This window comes from Acyrthosiphon pisum, chromosome A1, assembly GCF_005508785.2.
Source record: "Acyrthosiphon pisum isolate AL4f chromosome A1, pea_aphid_22Mar2018_4r6ur, whole genome shotgun sequence".
Taxonomy (NCBI): Eukaryota; Metazoa; Arthropoda; class Insecta; order Hemiptera; family Aphididae; genus Acyrthosiphon; species Acyrthosiphon pisum.
In genome coordinates this window covers 114,994,336-115,019,070 of record NC_042494.1, presented here as the reverse complement: position 1 = coordinate 115,019,070, position 24,735 = coordinate 114,994,336, and the positions used below count along the sequence as shown (strand labels likewise).

Genomic DNA, 24,735 nt, shown 5'->3' with positions numbered 1-24,735 from the left:
CAGGCTATAATAAATAATAACAATATAAAATATCCAGACTGACAAACCGTCTCCGCTTAGAATCGTTTTTCTTATACAATGACATTATATCATTGAATTCAAGTTTAATACAATCCATTATACATTAACCCACTTGTAACCTACTGTACAGCAGAGCGACATCCATTTACCCGTTTTTTTTATAGTTAAGTCTTGTATTTTATTTGAAAAGCGAAATCATAGACACTATGAAATATGAATAATTATGAATAAACATTATTCTATTAACTGTTAAAAATACAAACAATTGTATAATTATTTAATTATAATCCCTGAATTCCCTATTGTGTAGTTCATCAGATAGTGGTTTACACAGTATATACGTAAAGTTACCAAGTTTGTTTATAGAATGTGCATAAGTACAGTTTTACAACATTACTGAAAGTGTATTTTAGAGTCTTAATCGTCAGTAAATGTACCTATATTTTTAGTCCAATAGCGTGACCAAAAAAAAATATTTTAAAACTATCTATACTAATTATTAATAATGTGAAATTATAGCCATACAGTCATTAATTATCGTGAAACATAATTGTATAGTCTTTCTAACTTTGCCATGAATATAAGAACATTTTAATACCTTTTTTATTTAAACATGTGACTACTGACTAACCACCCCTGATGTATATACTAATATTATAAGCTATAACCTGTGTTTAAAACCAATATTTACAAAAATAATTACCCTATAAAAAATATACCATTATACTCGTATAACCATAATTTCATAGACAATTTCAATAATAACGCATATAAATTAAATTAGTTTACAGAAAGTTAATTTCTGTAGGTTCTATGATAATTATTTAGTATTGATTATAACTTATAAGTTATAACTAAGAAAACTCGGAGTAAATATTGTGTATTATGGAAAAAACAATTCCTATATAAATCACACGATTAAGGATAAATGTGCAATTTTACGCATGTCTTTTATGTGCTTGAACAAATTTATGCCTAATAAAGTTTTGTTTATACTTTGCTGCGGTACACCTTATATTTTCGTAAACTTTTACTTTCATCTCATAAAATTATTTACCCGGCGAAAGTTAAACATTTCACTTGGGGTCATGGGGTAGCGAGTGGGAGGTAAACAATATTCCAATGCATTGTATTACAAATTAACGTAGTTCTACTATTTCAAACTTGATTCAATTAAAAAGGCTTTCTGTATAGTTGATGATCAAACTCGATATGATGCATTTACACCGGAAGAAGAACCTGAAACCGTGTAACCCGACTTATTAAAATTTAAATAATTTACAATTGAATATGTATTAAAATTGGAAAGGCAAAGGATTTTAACTCTTAATTATATTCACAACTCAGAACAATAGAACGAGGTATTATATTGCGTATTGTTGATACTGTCACCTGAAACAGTTATAGATTTCATACATATTACAACGACAATATCAATACGGACGTCGTATTATACAATATGTCATCACTCATCATGAGAGATGTTTCGACCTCAACATTTTTGAATAGGCCTTTTTTTATTTCAACACCTCTTTGACATTGCTCTGTATACAATTATTTTTACATTACGGTTAGTTTCATGCACGCGATATGCTCAACTTTTGCATGTTCGTAATGATTAAAAAAAATATGAATTGGCATAGTTAGGTAGGTTTTACCTAGGTACAATTTTACTCAAATGTAATGATTACTGATTACTATTTAATAGGTTATTAATCCAACTGAACTTAATAATGTAAGTTTATGAAATGTATGAAACCGAGAAAAAATATATTTATATACCAATGATATAGGCATTTGTTAATATAGTTAATAGTAATTAGGTATTTAGGTATAGGTATAATAGTAAATTCAATTTAACTAATAATCGATATTTTACAAAATATCCTGTGATATGAAAATAATAAAAGTTATTATTTTATAGTTAGTTGTTTAGAATAGGTACCTAATAGTTTGTCATGTTGATTTTATAATGTACTTATATTTACTGCTTGTACCCACCTAAAAATCATGATTGATTACATAGATACATTTTCAAATAATATCACTTTACAAATATAATTTATTGTAAATAATATTAAAATTGTAATTTTTTATACACTCATTAAGATATAAGGTTCAACTTTTTATTATTTACTTCATTTTTTCAAATACAATCGATATTAACTCAATTAGGAATTGACCTAATTTAATTTTTTTTTTTTTTTATATAATAGTCATGGACGTTTGTTAATAATTATATACCTTTCCATGGATTTGTACTTATAATTATTATATTCATGTACTATACTAATTATTCATATGCAAATATATATATTTTTATTTTTTTTTAATGGAAAATATTAATTTACTTGTTTTGTCAAGCCAAAAGTAAATTGCCTTTATCTAAATAATATCACTGTTGATAAAATGTGTTCTATATGAATATATGATACAATATAAACTGTAAATGCAAACACATTTATATTTAAATTTTGCCAAAAAAGATTAATATTTGTATTTTGAACAGATAACTGGTCATAGGCTCTATGAAGGTATCGTCAAGTGCATAACCTGCAGAGTACCTATGAATATGTACCTAACTAGAGTTTATTTTTATAAACTGCGATTTATTTTAATATAAAAGAATACAATTACTTTTCGTGTTACTTTTAATTACATATCGGGATATTTGATTTTTTTAATACAATTTTATTTGAAATAAATAATCTCTAAGATGAAATGCATCATAATTTAACGAGTTAATAGTATGATACAGATATGAAATAGTTTCTTAAAGAGCCACCATTTTTATGATATTTTTTTGACGGTGAACATGTCAATAAATATAATATTACACTTTTAAGTTAAATTCTGTATGCAATATAATATAATTAGATTAGCAACAAGTCACAACACCACTTCATTTCAAATCTTAGCCGAAGATTTTCAGGCAGTGTTAGATAGAAAATCATTTGGTATGGAAATAGCATTATTTTGAAGTCACCTAATATATGGAAGCACGTGTATAGTATACGTGCTTCATCATCATATTTTTTCAAAGCAAAATCGATTGGAAGCGTAAAGTGTTATGTTTGTGAAAAATGGCAGTCAGTGGAAGGGTGCAATTGTTTGGAAAGTTTGAATTTTGTTTAAGTTTGATTTTTTAGTCGCATCCCAAGGGCGTTGGTAGGCATATATTTTACTTGTTAATTATTATTGCTTAATCATTAATCGTTAAACATTTTATAAAACCTTACCTAACCTAACTATAGTTATTTTATCCATTATTTCTGTTGATCGTCGGTAAATTATTGTTTATTGTGCGCCTAATATGTTAGTTCAACTGGATAAATATTAAAAGCACTTATTAAAATTACCTTAAAAATAAAATTGTATTTAAAATATAGGTACTGATGACGATGATGATCATGTCAAATATATCAAAAACATATTTACTTTGTTGAAAATAAATTTACGCAATTAACACTAAATTACTAATAAACTTTGTTCTCGTTAAAACATATTAAATTCAAATATATACCTATCTTAAAATAGTTCCAAAGATATTTTACAAATTAGGTTATATATCGAAAAATAAATAAATTGAATATATTAAATATCTAGAGTATATAGGTATATATGTTTAGGTTTAAGAAAAAATATATTTGCATTAGTTTTGCTTAATTATTTAGGTACACCTATTATAAAGAAAAGTTAAGAATCATCAACTTCAGAATAAGGTTTAATTTTAATAAAACACATTTTTGGGTATTAAATATTTTAACATGTCGAATTTGCGTTTCGTGTCAAGCAAACGGATACAGTTTAAATTATAAATACAAATTGTAATGTTTGACACGAGTTATAAATTAACAATTATATTTTAATATCAGTATACTTTTAACTTCTCCCGGGGAAATAACGTGAAAAAAATAGTTAATAAATAAAATATAATTGTTTTTCTCTTAGCATTTAGTCTTTGTAATCGTATTTTCTTTTCCAAGTATGTACAAACATTTGTAAAATATACATATTAGTTTTAAACTTACGAAGGGGTATTTTATATTTCAGACAAAATTATAGGTGGATTTCACTGATTAAAAAAATAAAATAAATGAAATGTGATGCCTACCTACCTATTGATGATATTGTAGTAATGTAATTTTTAAATGATATAGCCATATAGGTAGTTAAAAAAAACAAAAGATTAAAACCTATGTTTAATAATATCATTTTAGTCAAAAATCTTTTTCATTGTGTAATACCTATATTGATTCTTTAAGTTTTATTAATCAGATCATGTATCCTAATAAAGTTTGAGCTTTTGACTGGGACAATTTGTTTTTTTTTTAAGGTTAATAATTTATTTAATTTTTTGTTTTTATATACATTGACGTTCTAGGTATGCGATCATTGTGACGATAGTCGTCCAGACAAATCTCATCCGCCAGAATATGCAGTCGATGGACAAGAAACATGGTGGCAGAGTCCACCTTTATCCAGAGGAATGAAGTACAACGAGATTAATTTAACAATCGATTTAGGCCAGGTATGTTTATAAATAAGTGAACAAATAAATATATATTTATTTATTTTAATGTTAACTTATGTCTAATAGCAACTTCATATTGAGTTATAGTTTTTCACAAAATATGTATTATTGATTGATACAAATAAAACCATTATCTGTTAAATAACGTACAATTCTATATGATTGCACGAAAATAAAACAAAGCTAAGAAAAATATATTATATTAATTCAGAATTAGGTAGGTATTAGAAGTCAGTGCCGTAACCCGAAATTTTTTTATAAACAATGTTGTCATAAAGACATAAAGTAACAGGTGAAAAGTATTCTAGTTTTATACAAAAACTAGAGAACAAAATAAAGTGCCCTCCCTTAAAAAAAAAAAAATGTCTGGCTATACGGCCCTGTTAGGAAATATTAGATTATCAGATTATCAATGTGTTTCTTATTATTTTGTTCAGACATAATAATTTATAAGTGATTATTATTATAGTTATTAACTCGGTGTTGCCTATACATATATTGCTATATATTTTGATGAACAAGGCCGTAAAATATGCATAGTTTTTGACATTTCGAACTTTTATATAACGATTTCTTAGGAAGTAGGTAGATAAAATTATGCCGTTGTACTAAAATTAAAAAACAAGGTCGTGAATATTTTCTAATTTGCCCGAGAGCAAAATTTAAAGCTTATTAATCGAATGTCCAGGTATACTAATAATATGCGCAAGCATAAAAGGTCGTCCGTGGTTATCACACTATTGCCACGTTCGTGCGGTTCAATATCCCAGGAACCAGATAAGTACGACCTACATGTCCGATAAGTTGATTTCGTTCAGTTTGAATATTACTTTTTTGGAACACCACGACAATAATTTCCTTATGCATTACACTTATAATAGTTCGAGTATTTGATCATTTATTAATAATATAATAGAGGCTACTTAATGAATATTTTCTAATATTAAATAAGAATCGTAGTGGAACAAATTTACAATTTCATAAGCTAATTCTTAATGATAATGCTGTATTCTATTGGGCTTGATGTATGAGTTTATAATGAAATAAAAAATATTTATATTACTACGAAATTTTGTTTTATATCTAGCATTCATGATATGCTTTTTTTTATTATCAAAATCACTTCCGCCGGACGATTAATATACTAGCAAATAGATAATATTTTTATGAATGCCAACTATTTAAGCTCATTGAACAACAACTACAAAATACCATGTATTAATGAACTAAATAATGAATTACAATATACAAATTGAGATTATATACAGAGTGATAATATTTGTTGTTATTTCTAATTAAATTGGATTTAAAGAACATAATATCATTAACTGCAACTGCTACTGTAAAGTGTAAACTAATATATTATAATTAATATTTATGTTTATAAATACATTTAAATATATGTGGGTACCTAATACGCTCCTGATTACGTGTAATTTAAATCAAACATTTATACCTACGGATAATGTGTATTATAATAATAATATTCAAATACGAATATAAAAATTTGAAAATAATTTTAATACCTACAATACTATATATGAATTTTATAATATAATAGTATAATATTATATTGATATGATTTAATTATGTTTTGACAAACGTCCAAGACAAAGTAATTTTAATTTGTAAATGTATTAAAAAATTAAAATAGGTATATGTATAATATAACTATTGTAGTTTTGTACTACATATTTCAAATAATTTTTTTAGGAATTTCATGTCGCTTATGTTGTTGTTAAAATGGGTAACTCACCTAGGCCGGGTGTTTGGGTACTTGAAAGATCAGCAGATCACGGACAAACATACCTTCCGTGGCAATATTTTGCTGACACTGTTGCGTAAGTACATATAATAGTTTGGTGGTTAATGGTTATCATAGAAATTGAATATTTATCGGTATCTATATTTTTAGAGACTGTGAATCATATTTTGGAAAGGAAAGCATTAAACCCATTTCGTCCGATGATTCGGTTATTTGTGACACATCGGTTTCAAAAATTGTGCCATTAGAAAATGGTGAAGTAAGTATTCATAATGTAAACCTATACTTAATTTAAAAATGCAATTAATTAAAATCAAATTGCTGATTCTCACACAAATATAGGTAGGTACTAAGAAACTTTTGGTATATTGGAAAGACGGGTGAAAATTATAATTATTAATAAGATATATATTTTTAATTGTACCTACCTATCTCTACGAAATGTCGAAATAGAATAGGTATCACCATGTTTAGACATTTTAGATATTTCTGTCAACTTACAGGATTACTTTTGTTCTTAAATAATTATATATTATAGTATAGGATTAACACATTAAGATACATATATATAATAAGATACATATAATTATTATTATTATTCAACAACGTATGAATTACCTGTTTACAGATATTTGTGAAGCTTTTGTCTAATAGACCTTCAGCAAACAACTTTTTTAATTCTTACGCATTACAAGAATTTACCAGAGCTACTAACGTACGATTTAGATTACTTAGAGTAAAAAATCTGCTTGGTCATCTCATGTCTGTGGCCAGACAAGACCCCACAACCACTAGACGAGTAAGTAAACAATTTTGTGATTAATTTTTTATTTGTTTAATTCATATGCAAGTGTTTATCTTGTTTATAGTACTTTTACTCGATAAAAGACGTGAGTATTGGTGGTAGATGTCGTTGCAATGGTCATGCAGATCTCTGTGACATAACTGATCCCACAGATTCGTATAAGCTCATATGTCGTTGTCAACATAACACCTGTGGCCACAATTGCGAAAGATGCTGTCCAGGTTTTGAACAGAAAGCATGGAGTCAGTCTAAATACGATAAACTATTCGAGTGTGAACGTAAGACAATTAATTATAAAAATTTGAAACAACTTAAAAGTTTGTAAATTACTCATAATAACGCATCAACTGATTATTTTCATGTTAGCATGCAATTGTTTTGGTCATTCTGAGAGTTGTGTTTACGACAACGCAACAGACACGTCACATCTGTCGATTGATATTCACGGGAAATACGAAGGAGGTGGCGTGTGTCAAAATTGCCGAGATCATACAACAGGTATCAACTGTGATAAATGCGTTTTCGGTTTTTACAGACCCGTTGGAAAGTTGTTGAATGAAACGGACGTGTGTCAACGTAAGTTGTTTATAATTATTATGGTTAGTTTTACTTAATTTTTAATTCCTATGACACTTTTCAATTTTTAGCTTGTAATTGTGACCACTTTTATTCGACCGGAAATTGTTCGGAAGGTTTCGGTAAGTGTGAATGTAAGGCCGCTTATGCTGCCCCAGATTGTGACCGATGTAGTGAGGGATATTACGGATATCCAGATTGCAAGCCTTGTGAATGCTTCTTGGATGGAACAAGAGGAAGACAATGTGAAAATACAGGCGGGCAATGTCCCTGCAAACAAAATTTCGGTGGAAAATTTTGTTATCAATGTGCCGATGGCTTTTATAACTTCCCGCAATGCAAATGTAAATATATATTTATATACCTTCACGTAAATACAAGAAAATTAATTTGAAAAAATGTGTAATAAAAAATTGTTCTAATTTGATAATTTATACAGCTTGCGAGTGCAACGAAATTGGGTCAAGGAATTCGATATGTGACCAAAAGACTGGTCAGTGTTTGTGTCATAGCAGTTACGGAAATCTTTCATGTGATCAATGTAACCACGGTTATTATGGATTTCCCACGTGCTCTTGTAATTATTTTAACATAATAGCATTATATAATATTAGCATATTATTCATATTGTTTTTTTACAGATTGCAATTGTGATTTAATTGGCTCATTACCAGAAGTATGTAATAAAACTAACGGGCAATGTATGTGTAAAGAGGGATATGCTGGTCCTAGATGTGACAAGTGCTTACATAGTTATAACGGATATCCAGACTGTAAGCCGTGTGGTTGTTCAGAACGGGGAAGTGCAACATCCATTTGTGATGCCTCGGGAAAATGTCCTTGTTTACCTAGTTTTGCTGGGAGAACATGTGAACAATGTAGTCCAGGATACTATCAATATCCCGAGTGCAAATGTAAACGCGTTTATATCATAAATTAAAATTATATCTTCTTCGATTTCAATTAAAATGTATACCTACATTTTATTTCAGTCTGTGACTGTGATAGTCAAGGATCGATAGGAGTATCATGTGATAATGATGGTAAATGCAAGTGTAAACCAAATTTCATGGGAACTAGGTGTGATAAATGTAAGGAAGGTTTATACAATTTCCCAATATGTGAAGGTAAAATATTAATTAAGTCATACCTAATACATTTTTTTTACTTGAAATATTTATTTTTGTAATATATGTTTTACAGAGTGTAATTGTAATCCTGCTGGTGTTCTGTCAACGTTTGTTGGATGTGGATCATTGCCACTGGGTGAATTATGCCAATGTAAACCCAGAGTCAATGGTAGAATATGCGATGAGTGTCGAGAACTTTTTTGGAACTTACAACCCACAAATCCAGACGGATGTCAAGGTATAATTAAATAATTTTAGAAGTATATTAGGTATATTATACGCAGTTGTAATATAAAGTATCTAATATTTTATTTCAGAATGTGATTGTTTCATGCCTGGTGTACTTAGTGGTGTAGGTGTTTGCAATCCAAAATCTGGTCAATGTGTTTGCAAACCATCTGCTACTTCTAGAAGATGTGATGAATGTTCCGAAGGATTTTATAGTTTAAATGAAAATAGTTTATTTGGATGTACAGGTATTTTTCATTGTTGTAGTATTTAAAAATTGGATACAAATTAAAACAAAATATTTTTGTTTAGAATGTGGTTGTAATGTTGGCGGCTCAATAAATGAAAAATGTGATAAGAATAATGGACAATGTTTGTGTCAACCTAGAATTGTCGGAAGAGCTTGTACTGAACCAATGCAAGCACATTATTTCCCAACTTTACATCAACTTTTGTATGAAGCTGAGGATGGTAGAACCCCAGCATATACTCCAGTCAGATACGGGTTTGATGATAAATTCTTCCCAGATTATTCTTGGAAAGGTTATGCTGTTTTCTCTCAACTTCAGGTAAATAATTTAATTGGTCTTTGTAAATATTAGTTTTTTTGTAATTGTTTTTAATTAACATGAAATAGAGTGAAATTGTACAAGAACTTAATATAGAGAAACCATCAATTTATCGAATAGTATTGAGATATGTAAATCTAAATAATGAAACCATATTGGGTTTAATATCGATAACACCTGAAACACCAAATAACATCAATATCGAACAAAAGTTCATGGTAAATAAATTATATATATATATATATTATTTACAAATTAACAATTTATTAATAGTTAATTTTATTTGAAGGTACAACTAAAACCTACAAAAACTCCAACCTTTGTGACAGTATCTGGAGCTACTGGAAATATTCCATCACCCTTTGTGATGAATCCTGGACGGTGGGCCGTTACTATAAAAATCGAACAGAATTTGTTTGTGGTTAGTTTTAGAGCTTATAATTAATGATACAAATATTCTCCATTGGTCAAAATTTGACCACAAAATTAAAAACCATTTTAATTGTAAATTCACAATTTCACAAATTCATCATCAACGTTTGTGCTTCTTCTTTTATTTTTATGAACATTTAGGGAAAAACAGGTATTTCGTATTTTAAGTGTATACAAATAAATGTTATTGTGAGTGTATAAGCTTTCCATCATAAGGACATTACCCTTAGATGTACCTACTTTTGAATAACAAACAAAAATTAACTATTATTTTCTTTTATTTTATAAATTGGTTAGGTTGTTGTTTTTAATATTTTGTATTACCCAATTTTGTCGGCTAAAAATGTTATTTTACTGGACAAATAACACCACTGGTGTAGTTTTATTTTCGTATTTTACGTGCCTTAACATAATATCATAATCATACCTATTTATAAAAAAAAAAAGGTTTGTGTAAATCTACCTTACTATTCCTTTTCAATGATAAATATATTTCCCCACAATACATTATAAACAGATGAAGTTATTGGTACGACAAAAATAAATACTTTTGTATTTTTGTAGGTTAAATAAAATACTAAGTGACTCTAAATGAGTAATATATAATATATTTGTAGGATTACTTTGTGATTTTGCCTGCTGAGTACTACGAAGGAGATATACTGGTCGACAAAGTATTAAATCCTTGTGTTATTGATAACATCGAAGTTGGTCTATGCAGACATTTTGACTATCCAAGTACTTCTAAATTTGATCAAGTCAAGAGCACAACTGCATTAACTTTAGAGGGCAAAGAACCAATTGATTTCGTTGACAATTTAAAAGTAAAAAAAATAAAATGTGTTTAAACCGTGAAAAAATAATAATATTTTTGTTTTTTTAGCAATTGGACATATTAGGTGTCCCAAAATTACCAGTCATTAGTGAAGCACAGCCAGAACTAGATCTAGAATTATCAATTGTGAATCCTGGACCTTATGTTATCTTAATTAATTACATGACGCCATCTTCTATTCAAACAAAGGCAGTTATTGAAATTGAAGTAGATGAAAAGATGAATTCTGGTAAAGCAATATTATACGCTTGTCATCATACTACACTATGCAGGCAAGCTGCAGTGGATGCTACCGGAAAAGTAGCTTTATTTGATATAAATAAACCAGTTACCAAAGTAATACTAAAAGGAGGAAAAGATCATTCAAAAGTTGGAATAGAATCAATAGTTGCTTTACCATTAGATAAATGGTCTTTAGACTATATAAACCCAAATCCTTCATGTGTAAAGAAAGATGGTAAATGTATTCAGTCCTTCTACCCTACTCCTCCTGACACAAAAAAAGTGGAATTTAAAACCGGAAATGAGGCTCGTCTCTCCACAACTGCACCTAAAGATATATTTGACAACACCACAGCATTGATCATCCTTGATCACAAAGACAGTATTGTAGATTTGGCTGGAAAAGTTCCTGCTCCAGGAGCTTATGTTTTTATTGTTCAATTTTATCAACCTGATTTTCCAGGTAATTTATTATTACATAATACATAAATTACCATTACAACCATATTAAAATACTTATAATAACTTGGTTTATGTTATATAGCTTTTGAAATGAATGCATTAATACATAATGGTCAAACATACGAAGCAGTTTTGCCTATAAAACATTGTCCATCAAACTCGGGATGTCGTTCTGTAGTAAAACAAGCGAATGGAAACATAAATTTTCAACTGACAGAAAACTTTTTACTAAGTTTAAAGGTAATTATTTGTTTCAAATTTATTTTACAAAATAAATTAGTCAGTTAATAAGCTAATTACATAAAGTTGTTTGAAGAGTAATTAATTAGTTTTATGTGGTTACTTATTAAATCAAATATTGTAAACAATTTAAATAAATAAAAATATATACTTTAATTCAAAAAAGAAGTACTTTGTTGAAAAAAATTATGAATGATTGAAATTAAAATAATTATTTTACATGATGTTCATATAATTTTAGGAGCCAAATCATAAAAGTGTTTGGTTAGAATATGTTTTGGTTGTCCCAGCTCAGGAATATAGTGATTCTATTACAGTAGAACAACCGTTTGACTATACTGGCTTATTCATAGCAAATTGCGGAAGCAATCATTTTTATATCAACACTTCTACTACAGGTAATATTTTAAATACATTTGTTCATTTGTTAAAATGATTATGTGCAAATTCTTTTTAAAAAAACACACATTTCAATCAATTATTAACAAATTTAAGTGCTTGGCTCTATTTGTTGTAATGTTTCTAACTGATCCTCAGTCCTTATCTTGCTTACACATATTATTATCTTTGTAAGCGTGTATAGATCTTTAGATTTTAATTGATATTAAACTTTTAAATGTGTAGATAGTGTACTGTGTTACTATATAGAGTGTAACAAGGAGACCTATAAAAAAAAAAAAAAAATATGTAACTTTAACATATGACAAAAATTGTTAAAATTATATGATTAGTAAATAGTTTAAGAAATATACTTTTGTCAGCAAATTCCCAAAAATAATATTTTGAAAAAAGTTATTATGTTTCAAGTAGATTTAATCAAAAACATCCTGATATTTTAAGAAATTCTAAAAAATAAACTACTTAACTTAGATAAATAATTTTACCTTTCAAATTGTTCTTATAATCAAATTCACAAATTGGTTATTTTGAATTTGTCCAAATAAATTTAAATCAAATTTAAAATTTTTATTTTTAGTATTAAAAAATAATAATAATAATTTTTATGTAACGCAAGAGTCTATAAATTATATATAACAACATTTTTAAATGTTGATTGGAACAAAAGATATCTGTTAGGTCTTCCTGTTACACTCTGTATATTATGTATTTTAAATTAATTGATACTTAAGTATAGAATAAAGAATAAATATGAAGAGTACTCCTCCTTACTTCAAATTATAATTTTTCTATGTACTTATAAATTATGGACATTTATTTTAGGTTTTTGTAAAGAAGCCACATTTTCATTAACAACTGCATATAATAGTGGAGCTCTACCTTGTAATTGTAACTCTGATGGTTCATTAAGCTATGTATGTGATCCTTATGGTGGTCAATGTCAGTGTAAACCTAATGTAATCGGTAGACGATGTGAAGCTTGCAAGACGGGATATTTTGGATTTCCGGATTGTAAATCATGTAACTGTCCATCAGTCGCTACATGTGAAACTTCTTCAGGAGAATGTATTTGTCCACCACGTGTAGTTGGAAAAAACTGTGATCAATGTGAACCAATGACATATGGCTTTGATCCAATAATTGGGTGCGAAGAGTGCAACTGTAACTTTTTTGGCGTGGAAGATAAAAATCGTCAATGTGACTTGTTCAATGGATCTTGCGAGTAATTACTGTATTATTTCTAAGTATTTATTTATTTTTTGTTAATAATATTTTTTAATTTTTCAAATTTCTACTTCTGGGTTATTATTACAATTATTTATTTTTAAGAAAAATTCAAACATTTATAATAGGTATGATAATTATTAATTATGTTTGATTTATATATTCTTATATTTTATAATTTAGGTGCAAGGAAAACATTGTTGGTCGTTCTTGTGATCATTGCCGTTCTGGGCATTGGTCTTTCCCTCGTTGTTATTTGTGTAATTGTGACTACAGAGGCACAACGTCTGAAATTTGTAATCAGGTTTGTTTGTCTTTTATACATTTAAATATTATAGTATATTATATTGGTTTATACTTTATATTTTATTTATTTATTTATTACAATTTATTTAGAACAACTCTGAATGTTTTTGTAAATCAAATGTTTATGGTCAAGCATGTGATTTATGCAAAGAAGGTACATTTAATATACAAGAAAAGAATGATGAAGGATGTTCAAAATGTTTCTGCTTTGGTAAGACTACTCGGTGTCAAAGCTCCAATCTTTACAGAACAGAGGTATTTTTAAAAATAATACTGTGTTTTTAAAAATATTATATATATTATAATTTGTTTTAGATAAACGATATGGAAAACTGGTTGTTAAAAATTGTCAATGTAACAACTAAACCTATTATAATTGAAGATGTAGAATTTATGGTAGAGAAAATAGAGGATAATGAAATTGGAGTTGATTTAACACCTAGAAAGCTTCAAGAAAAAATTACATATTTCTTTGCTCCAAAAAAATACTTGGGAAATCAAATTAAATCATATGGAGGATTTTTAAATTATTCTATTCAGTATACATCAAACCTTTTTGGAAGTGCTGTTGGTGGTCCTGATGTTATATTATATGGCCACGATACTTATTTGTTTTATTTTTCATTGGAACAACCAGCATCAAGTACCTTGTTCCCAAATTTTGTTGAAATTGTAGAACAAAATTTCATACTGGCTAATGGATTACAGACCACTAGAGAACAAATAATGCAAGTTTTACAGAACTTGGATGGTATTTACATCCGAGCTACTTATTGGGAACCAACAGTGACAACTAGGTACCTATTCAAACATTTTCATATTCATTTTTATTACACTAATACACTATATCTGCATTAAAAATCTAAATAATTTTAATACCTATCTTAATATGTAATACAATACAATAACATTTTTCAGGATATCAAGTATATCATTAGAAACTGCACAAGAAGAATATATCCAATCAAAAGAAATAGCTTTGTCTGTCGAGCAATGTCAGTGTCCTGCCAACTACGTTGGATTATCATGTGAAGAATGTGCCGATGGTTTCTATAGAGCACAAACCGGTCCTTATGGAGGCTTTTGTGTCCCTTGTCAGTGTAATGGGCATTCTAATACTTGTGACAAGGCTACTGGAATATGCAATGTAATCTTATTAAGAACATTTCAAACCTTCTATCATAATTAATATTCAATTTATATAAAATATCTCATGATATATCCCATATATCTTATTTCTTCAAAAATAAATCATCAATTATAAATTATAAGTATTGCTTTACTAAGATAGTTTAATAAGTTTTGAATTGTTTATTTATATTTTTTATGGGATAAAATCATAACTATAGATAACAATTCAATTATTAAATAATATGTTCATTCATTTAATTCTGTGATATTTTTGTTGTATTTATGGCTTTAGAATTGCAAGCATAGTACCACAGGTGACCATTGTGAAAAATGTATCATAGGTTACCATGGAAATGCATCTATTGGTACTCCTTATGATTGTCTTATATGTGCTTGTCCACTGCCAATAGCCTCAAACAAGTAAGACAATGTATAATTTATATGGTCTCTATTATATTCTTATATATTGTTGTAAGGTAAAATAAATCACTCAATACACAAGACATATAAGAAAATGAGAAATAAATTACTTTGATAAATAATATATATTTTATTTTCAGTTTTGCAACAGGTTGCGAAGTCAGCCCAGATGGTAATAAAATCAGCTGTGACTGCATACCTGGTTATTTTGGAGCAAGATGTGAGTCTTGCAACGCTGGTTTTTATGGTAGTCCTGAAACGCCAGGTATACACTTATTTTCAAAGTTTAAATTATTTATTCAAAATAACCACCTGAGAAGCCCAGGGGGGTATTTTGGCGTTGACTCCCCCCACTGGCATATTTATGCAAAAAATGTATTTACTTAATGCCTCAAATATATAAAAAAAAATATATTGTCTTATGGTTTTATTTCACATAATTCATTTGAGATGACTACTACAGATAATGTGTGAAACTCCCAAAAGTTATATTTAAATTTAAATTTAAATTAACCTCCCTAAAAAAATCCTGACTACGCACCTGCCTAATGCATACTTTTCTTGCAATAATCATTAAAAAAACAATATATCATACCTATAGTTGTGATTTACCAAGCGTTAAAAAACACCATTTTTCATTTGATAATAAGTGTAGTTAAATTTTGATTTAAGTAAACCTAAAGACCATATTTAAAATGATTTAGAATTTTTATTCCATTTAAGAAGTGTCCTGTAATTATACAAACTTCTTTTTACAAATAAGAACCTCATTTTTAGGGTTCCGTATGGTAAAACGGGACCCTATTACTAAGGATCCGCTGTCCGTCCGTCTGTCACCAGAAGTTAGAAAGTTTAAATTTTTAAATTTTTAAATTAAACCAAATTCCTACAGTTTTTGCATATAAATAATACATTTATTAGGGGCAAAATGTTAATGCTACGCCATTGAAAATGTATACTAATTTCCAAAAATAATAAACTTATAATTAATAGTCAATAATCTAGACATATTGAACACAATAATAATACTAAGTTTTATTACATAATGTGATAGAACTTCTTTAAAAAAAATAAAATTAGCTTATTTAATGGCATAGTAGTTCCTAAATGGGATTTCACTTTTTATTTAAGTTTATTTATTATTCAATGTTCATATAGCAAATTCAACCAATTATGAATTAATTAATATTTATAGGAGAGGTATGTAAGGAATGTCAATGTTCTGGTAATATAAACAAGGAAGATCCAGGAGCATGTGACTCAATTACTGGAAAATGCACACGTTGTTTAAACAGTACGTTCGGTGAATCATGTCAATACTGTAGACCAGGGTATTTTGGGGACGCTGTAAATTTGAAGGATTGTCAAGCATGTGATTGTGATAAATGTGGAATGGAAAAATGTGATAATTATAACGGTCTATGTGTCTGTCATCAAAATGTAGAAGGTGAAAAATGTGATAGATGTGCTGTAAATCATTATGGTTTCGAAACTTGTAAGGTAAACTTTTAAATTATTAAATATAATTATACAACAAATTTAGTTTGATTACCAAGTATTTAATATGTAGAATCTGTTTGTAATCTATAAGTATACAATTAAGGACACTCCACATCATTATAAAGTTGAATAAAAATCACCTATATTTAAAATAAAATCAATTGTAGGTAATAATTACTGATTATATGGATTAGAAATATAAAATTAGAATTCTCTATAAATTATATAGTTTTTGAATCCAATTATAATAATACATGGTTGGAAAAAATCATGTGTTCCAGTTTTTCTGTAAGTCTAGCCCAGAAAAATGGGAATGCATCATTATTATATATTATGTATAATGTATATGATCATTTAATATTAAAAAAAGGTGGGTAAGTGGATGTCACTCTGCTGTACATTAGGTTACAAGTGGGTCACTGTATAATAGATGGTATTAAATTTGAATTCAATGATATAAAATCATTGTATAAGAAAAACGATTCTGAGCGGAGACGGTATGTCAGTCTAGGTATAAGACATAATATTATATTATAGTCTATAGTATTTAAAAAAAATTGACCTATAATAGGTACATATAATAAATTCCAAATTAATCATATCATAATATCTATTAGGTACTTATAACGCGATATACATCAACAAAAAACCGTGGTACTATCATAGAAATATAATAGTATACTTTAGAAGTTTCAAGTACCCACGAATAATATTATACAATCACAACAAAATAACTAAAATAATTATTCCAGGGTTTTTAATATGTAATTTCGTCCAAATTGTGTCAAGATTTTAACTTCAAATGCTTATAAAAAAAATTTGTGCATATGTATTTTTAATATTTTTCAACTGCTATTGTAACAATATATCAGGAGCCTTGTATTACATTTTTACACTTTTTGGCCAAACAGATAAAACTTTATTGATATTTATAGAAAAAAAAACTAAAAAAATTGAAAACTGACCATGTCCGTAAACGGCTCAAAAAGTGTCAAATTATTTTCAAAATTTCATCGTATATAAAAAATACTAATATAAACATTCAGTGAAATTTTCAAGTATCTACAGTCATTCGTTTTTTAATTACAACAAAATAAGAAAATCGTTACATGAGAAATCGAGTGAATTTCAAATGTTGTAAAAATATGAATTTCAAACGATCATAAAAATTAATTTGACTTTCTTATAGATATTTTTTGTTTGATAAAGGTAGATAATCTTATAAGGAATTTTGTATTACATTTTAAAATCTTAGATTTAAAAAAAAAAATTATTACGAAATTCTTAACTCAAAATAATTTGCTCATTTTCGTGATTTTTCCATATTTTGTCAATTTTTGAACTTTAAATGCTTATAAAAAAAACCGTGACTAAGGATTTTTAATATTTTTCATCTGCTTTTTAAACAATATACTAGGAGCCTTTTATTAAATTTTCAAGCTTTTTTAATCAACAAATAAAATTTTATTGATATTTTTAGAAAAAAAACTAAAAAAAAATGGAAAATGAAAATGTCTCTAAACAGTTAAAAATTAATCAAAATATTTTGAAAATTTTATCATGTATATAAAATGGAAATGTAAACAACCATTGAAAATTTCATGTATCTACGGTCATTTGTTTTAAAGTTACACCAAAAACCAAAATCGATTTTCTCGAAAACCGGGTATATATTAGACATACCTATTATAGGTATACTTATCTATAGTATTAAAAAAAAAATTATCTGTAATAGGTAATAAGTAATAGGACTACTTATCGTGTACACAGACACAAAAAAAATTAAAAAAATTAAAAAAAAAAACACACATCATTGTAAAATCAATACATTCATCGTTCCACTCAGAATCTAAAAAAAGAAATACATAGCTTTAAAATCTGAAACTTACTAATTACTAATTAGTAAATGTATTTTATCATTACAATTTGAGAATATAATAATAACATTTTTTTTTTCAATTGCATATAGGGTTGTAAGGCATGTGAGTGTGCTTTAGCTAGTGAAAGTTCTCAGTGTGATGAGAATACAGGATTGTGTAGATGTAAGCCTGGTGTTGCTGGTAGAACTTGTGATCGATGTAAACCTGGATATTGGAATTATACTGAAGAAGGATGCATATGTAATAAAACCTATTTTTTTAACTAAGTTAATTACCTAGTTGAATAACTCATATTATATTATATCTACAGCATGTGGTTGCAACTCAGAATACAGTGTTGGTGTTAGTTGCAATCCTCGAACAGGTCAATGTGAATGTTTACCTGGTGTAATTGGAGATAAATGTGACCATTGTCCTCACCGTTGGGTATTAATACAGCCAGAGCCAAATATGGATCAAATGACAGGAGTTGGTTGTTTTGAATGTGATACTTGTACACATTCTCTTTTAGATGTAACGGATAGTTTATTTACTAAACTATACTATGTCTCCAATGAATTTAAAGTACGAAAAAGAATCTAATAAAATTTTTTTTTTATAATTAATGTTAATAATTCAATCTTACGGTTTTTCTAGAATGTGGAAAATGGATATTTCACTGCTCAACGTCTATTATACTTAAATGATACAGTATCAAAATTGAAACCAAATTTAACTAACCTTATATCAAGTAGCACTGACCAATTCCCACTTAACAAAAACTTGACGGATTTCCAGAAAGAGATAACAAATATAAATAGAAAGGTATTTTTTTTAATTTAATAATACAAATTACAATATAAAAGATACAAACAATTTTATTGTTTAGTCCAAATCAGCTTTATCAGATGCTTTGGTATTATCATCAAAAGGTGATATAACAAATAATATCGCAGTAGAAGTGAGTTTAGCGATGGATGAAGCTGTATCACAATCTTCTAAAGCTGTTTTTGAAGTAACTAATTTGGCGCAAAGCCTTCAAGACGGTGCTGGGCCACAAATCGATACAGCATTAAATGAAGCACAAATGTTGTTGGAAGATATAAAAAAATCGCTTCCAGACATGGCAAATAAATATAATGAGTCAAAAACTTTACTTAATAAATCAATTGAAATTCATGAAAAAATGGCACTGTTTGCATCACCGTTAGAAACACCTTCTCAATCATTAAAATCTTTAAAAAATAAAAAAATAAAGTTTTATGATGACATTATAGATATTAAAAACTATACGGGTATTGCTAAAGATAAAGCAATGCAAACTGGTTCAATAAATGATGCAAACCGGTTAGTTAAAAATAATTAGTTGTTTAATGTAACAAAAAAAATGTTTAAATTACAGTACTAATTTATATTGATTTAATTTTAGAGAATCGTTGACAAAAGAAAATGATCGAATAAGTTCATTGACTAAATTAAAAGATATGGCAAATGATGGTATGGAAATTTTGATGAAAACAGTGAAAGAGGCATTAGATGATATAAAAAAATCTAAGGATGCATTTGCAAACATTGGTGCCGAAAATGTTTCATTGAAAGACGCTAAATATAGTGTAGAATCTACAATTGAAATAGAACAACGAAAATTGGAAGAAGTGAAAAGAGGTCTGGATGCAGCAAAAGAACATTCGGATAGACTCAAGGAGCAGGTATTTTCATTTTACTATGTTTAGTAGTGTGCAGTGGCGTATATAATATAATTTATTTTTATCTTGGCCAATTCACAGATTGATACATAGGGGGTAATAAATTAATAACCATCTATTAGGCATTGATTTAAATATACATTATATATATTTGGACAAATAGTTATCCAATAAGTATGTTTATGTTAATTTTAATTTTTTATTTAACATTATGTATCAAAGCACATATTTTGTTTGTTATATATTTTTTTTAGATTTATGTTAGCAAAATTAAATAATAAAATAAAACAATTTCTTGTTTTATTTATATTAATTAAACATTAAATGCTATTAATTATTATGATTTTGTATTTCAGAAATGTAAATTTAAATTGTTTTTGGGTTTATTTAAAGCATATTTGAAGATTTTTTTAAAATATAAATTATAAATGCATCATAATGAGATATTATCTCATGGTTTTTTTAAGGTTTGTTAGTCCCTAGCCTTTTTAATATGTAATATGAATGGCCCAGGTCAAGTTCTTATCTAAATAAGTGTCGAACCGTTGTCGTGTGCACATGTTTATTACATTAGCTAGTTGTATCGTCGCTTATCTCTGTTTCTAATATTAATAATGGTTTCGTGTGTTGTCTGTGCGATTACTTTAAAACGAGGTGAAACCGGGTCGATACCTGTTTATCATGCAATGGTTTTCACATGCAGTGCGTTAAAATTAATCAAGACGATCTTAACTATTTAATTTCTATAAAAAAAAATTGGTCATGTCCTAACTGTACAAAAAAACCAGAAAAAGACTCTAAATCGGACACCCAATCTGACAATATTTCCTCACCGGATATTAAGTTGATCTTAAAACAGTTAAATCTCTTAAAATTTGAACAATCTAAACTGATAAACCTCGTTAGCAAACAAACTGCGAAATTAGACGCGTTTGAACAAAAATTATCCTCAATAAAAGATGACAATATTCTTCTCCATAATAATTTAAATAGTTTAACAGCTCGACTTGAGGCCATTGAACTCAACCGTTCCACTCCAGATGAAGACTCATTCTCGGACTTCGTTGATCGCCAAGCCCGCCCTAAAAGCGTAATTTTATTTAATGTTCCTGACGTGCCCGACGATTCCAATGACCCTTCAACAGTCGATCTCATTTTTACCAAACTCGCTTTGGACATTAAACCCATTGCAATTCAGCGACTCGGAAAATTTGACGGTAAGATTCGCCCTTTGAAAATTTCACTAGTTTCCGCATCTGATGTTTTCAAGACCTTGAGTTCTTCGAGAAAACTAAAATCTGATCAAATTTTCAATGAGGTTAGAATAACAAGTGACAAGACTCCCAAACAACGTTTGTATTTTCAAAATCTGCGTAAAGAATTAGATAAAAGACGTTCAGATGGTGAGTCAAATCTAACAATAAAATACGTCAAGGGCATTCCATCAATTGTTAATTCCGTGGTCCAAAAAAACTATTAAGTTTTACCGAATTCCAACTTTACTACCAAAATGTTAGAAGTCTAGTGTCAAAATTAAATACACTTACTCCACTTTTATGTACTTCTGGTTTGGATATCATCGCTTTCACGGAAACTTGACTCTATCCATCTATATCTACGTCTGAACTCAACTTCTCTAATTACACAGTTTTTCGTTGTGATAGATCATCACTCAATAGCTCAAGTGGTCGAGGTGGTGGTGTACTAATTGCAGTTAAATCTACCTTAATTTGTAAAGTCTTAAATGTTTCTGTTAAAAGTATTGAACATATATTTGTGTTAATTAATTTTGGTCCTAATATTTTGATTCTGGGTTGCGTTTATATTCCTCCTCTCTCTCCTATAACACTTTATGAACAATTTTTTAAAGCAGTCAATGAACTTTTTATACCTAACCCAAAAGCTAAATTTGTCTTATTAGGCGATTTTAATCTCCCCTCTTTAAATTGGTCACTTTATTCGTTACCAATAATATGTAATTCTCCAAACGATTCTTATTTTATTAGTATGTTATCCCAATTTAATTTTAATCAATTTAATTTATTACGTAATAACAATAACGTTGCTCTAGATTTAGTCTTATCTAATATCCACCTATCTGTCTCTAATGAGTCTGACCCATTGTTACCTATTGATAAACACCACCCAGCACTTAATATCCGTAGACCTTATACTAATAGACGGAACATCCAGGCGGGATGCGGGTGGGTGGTGCGGTCTACGCTACAGTGATATATATATATTATATACAGTAATATACAGAGTATTGTATCATCTAATGCGCATGTGCGGTGTACGGTGTACCACCTTGATCAGCGCCGTCACGCTTGGACACCGGAACTACTACCACGTACCGTCTATTAGTATAAGGTCTATGTTAATATCACGTTGAAATATGAACAATTTAATATCTTATCGACTACTTATGATATAACTTACGATTTCAAAAATAATTGTGATTATGTTAAAATCGTTAAGTACATTGGCGACTCACTTAATATCATTAACTCTATCTCCTCCGATGTTAACGGCGTAGTTGATCGTCTCTATATGATCTTGCATGATTCTATAAATATTTTTGTTCCTAAAAGACGTATATATAATAATACTTACCCAATTTGGTATTCAAATTCTTTAAAATTGCTTTTAAAAGAGAAAAAAATCTGTCACCTCGTCTATAAACAATTCAATAATATCTCTGACTATATTACTTTTTCAAATTTAAGAGCTAAATATAAAAGGCTCGCTAAATCTGATTATAAAAATTATATAAATAATGTTCAACTTTCTATAATAAATAATCCAAAATATTTTTGGTCTTTTATTAAAAATGTTACCAATAATAATGCGCTTCCTAAATCATTATCTTTAGATACAACAGTCGTTAATAATGGTACCGATATTGTTAATGTTTTTGCTAAATATTTTTCAGATTCCTATTCTAATGTACAACAGCCACCTAATTCTTCTTTTCTAAATATTAATAAAATTAATTTAAATTCCGATATAAATCTAAATTCTATCTCCTCACTAAATTAGATGTCCTTAATTTAATCTCTAAAATCAAACTTAACTCTAATGTAGGACCGGATGGTATACCCTCTATATTCCTCTTTAACTGTAGATTTATCTTAACTCCAGTTTTAACAAATATCTTTAAGTTATCTCTCAAAAAAGGTTTATTCCCATCAATTTGGAAAACTTCTTTTATTTATCCAATTTTAAAAAAAGGTGACCCTTCATTAATTTCGAATTATCGCCCTATCTCTATGCTATCTATTATCCCGAAATTATTTTCACACTTAATCTCCTCAAAATTATCAAGCTACTGCTCTTCCTTACTATCAAATCATCAATATGGATTTACTCCCAAGCGATCTTCATGTAATAATTTAGCTGTGGTGAAAAACATAATCCTTAATTCTTTTGGATTAAATGCGCAAACTGATATTATCAAAAAATTACAAATATTTGGTTTTTCAGGTTCTCTACTAAATTGGTTTCAATCATTCCTATCCGGACGCCACCAAATCGTTAAATATCTAAATGTTACCTCTACACAGTTTAATATACCTTCTGGTGTTCCTCAAGGTGACCACTTGTCAACTCTTCTTTTTAATATATTTATAAATGATCTTCCTAACGTCATCACTAATTCTAATATCCTTTGCCGATGATACAAAATTAGTAAAAATTATCAAATAAGAACAAGACGCTTTTAATTTGCAATTAGACATTAATAACCTTATTTTGTGGTGTAATGAGAATAATCTATTTTTAAATATACAAAAATGTAAATTTATGAAATTTTACCTAATTAAAAATCCCGTTAACTCTCAATACTCAATTTCTGGAACAAATGTCGAGCTTGTTAATCAATTTAAAGATTTGGGTATAATTTTTGATCGTAAATTAAATTTTTCTCTACATACTGAAATGATTAAAAATAAAGCTTTTCGTAACTTAGGGTTTATTAAACGTACTTGTGCTGCATTTTCAGATCCTATTCCCTTAAAAATCCTCTACATCTCTCTTGTCCGTTCTAATCTAGAGTATTGCCCCCTCATCTGGATAAACAGTACGTCGAAACAAGCTCTTACGCTGGAATCTGTGCAAAATAATTTTTTACGTTTTATCTCATTTAAATTTAACATAAACAAACCTATCCACGGCACATATAATAATGTTTTAAATTTTCTTAATATTTCTCTACCCTCTGACCATCGTACACTTTTACTCTCTAAATTTTTACAAAAACTAATATTAGGTTCAATAGATTGTCCTGAAATTCTCTCTTTAATCCGTTTTAAAATTAATTACCTTAATACTAGAGATCCAAATACCACTTTTATCCACTTCTTTCAACAAAAA

The 24,735-nt window shown here is 28.1% G+C and overlaps 1 protein-coding gene across 1 annotated transcript in view; it reads left to right on the top strand.

Annotated features, from left to right (window-relative positions):
• The first annotated feature begins 4,377 nt into the window (after positions 1-4,377).
• LOC100169395 (laminin subunit alpha) overlaps positions 4,378-24,735 on the top strand; it is a 26,884-nt gene continuing 6,526 nt past the window's right edge. Inside the window, exons 1-32 of the mRNA XM_029488092.1 lie at positions 4,378-4,552; positions 6,269-6,396; positions 6,471-6,579; positions 6,949-7,119; positions 7,190-7,403; positions 7,492-7,701; positions 7,773-8,045; positions 8,141-8,278; positions 8,343-8,615; positions 8,694-8,828; positions 8,905-9,069; positions 9,149-9,307; positions 9,372-9,628; positions 9,697-9,846; positions 9,918-10,049; positions 10,678-10,884; positions 10,944-11,580; positions 11,662-11,819; positions 12,061-12,217; positions 13,041-13,440; positions 13,626-13,746; positions 13,839-14,003; positions 14,064-14,545; positions 14,667-14,895; positions 15,172-15,299; positions 15,440-15,564; positions 16,495-16,799; positions 18,769-18,919; positions 18,990-19,243; positions 19,316-19,483; positions 19,548-20,005; positions 20,088-20,367. Of these exons, the coding sequence (XP_029343952.1) occupies positions 4,511-4,552; positions 6,269-6,396; positions 6,471-6,579; positions 6,949-7,119; positions 7,190-7,403; positions 7,492-7,701; positions 7,773-8,045; positions 8,141-8,278; positions 8,343-8,615; positions 8,694-8,828; positions 8,905-9,069; positions 9,149-9,307; positions 9,372-9,628; positions 9,697-9,846; positions 9,918-10,049; positions 10,678-10,884; positions 10,944-11,580; positions 11,662-11,819; positions 12,061-12,217; positions 13,041-13,440; positions 13,626-13,746; positions 13,839-14,003; positions 14,064-14,545; positions 14,667-14,895; positions 15,172-15,299; positions 15,440-15,564; positions 16,495-16,799; positions 18,769-18,919; positions 18,990-19,243; positions 19,316-19,483; positions 19,548-20,005; positions 20,088-20,367 (6,981 nt within the window). The 5' untranslated portion in view covers positions 4,378-4,510. The remainder of the gene's footprint in view (positions 4,553-6,268; positions 6,397-6,470; positions 6,580-6,948; positions 7,120-7,189; positions 7,404-7,491; positions 7,702-7,772; positions 8,046-8,140; positions 8,279-8,342; positions 8,616-8,693; positions 8,829-8,904; positions 9,070-9,148; positions 9,308-9,371; positions 9,629-9,696; positions 9,847-9,917; positions 10,050-10,677; positions 10,885-10,943; positions 11,581-11,661; positions 11,820-12,060; positions 12,218-13,040; positions 13,441-13,625; positions 13,747-13,838; positions 14,004-14,063; positions 14,546-14,666; positions 14,896-15,171; positions 15,300-15,439; positions 15,565-16,494; positions 16,800-18,768; positions 18,920-18,989; positions 19,244-19,315; positions 19,484-19,547; positions 20,006-20,087; positions 20,368-24,735) is intronic.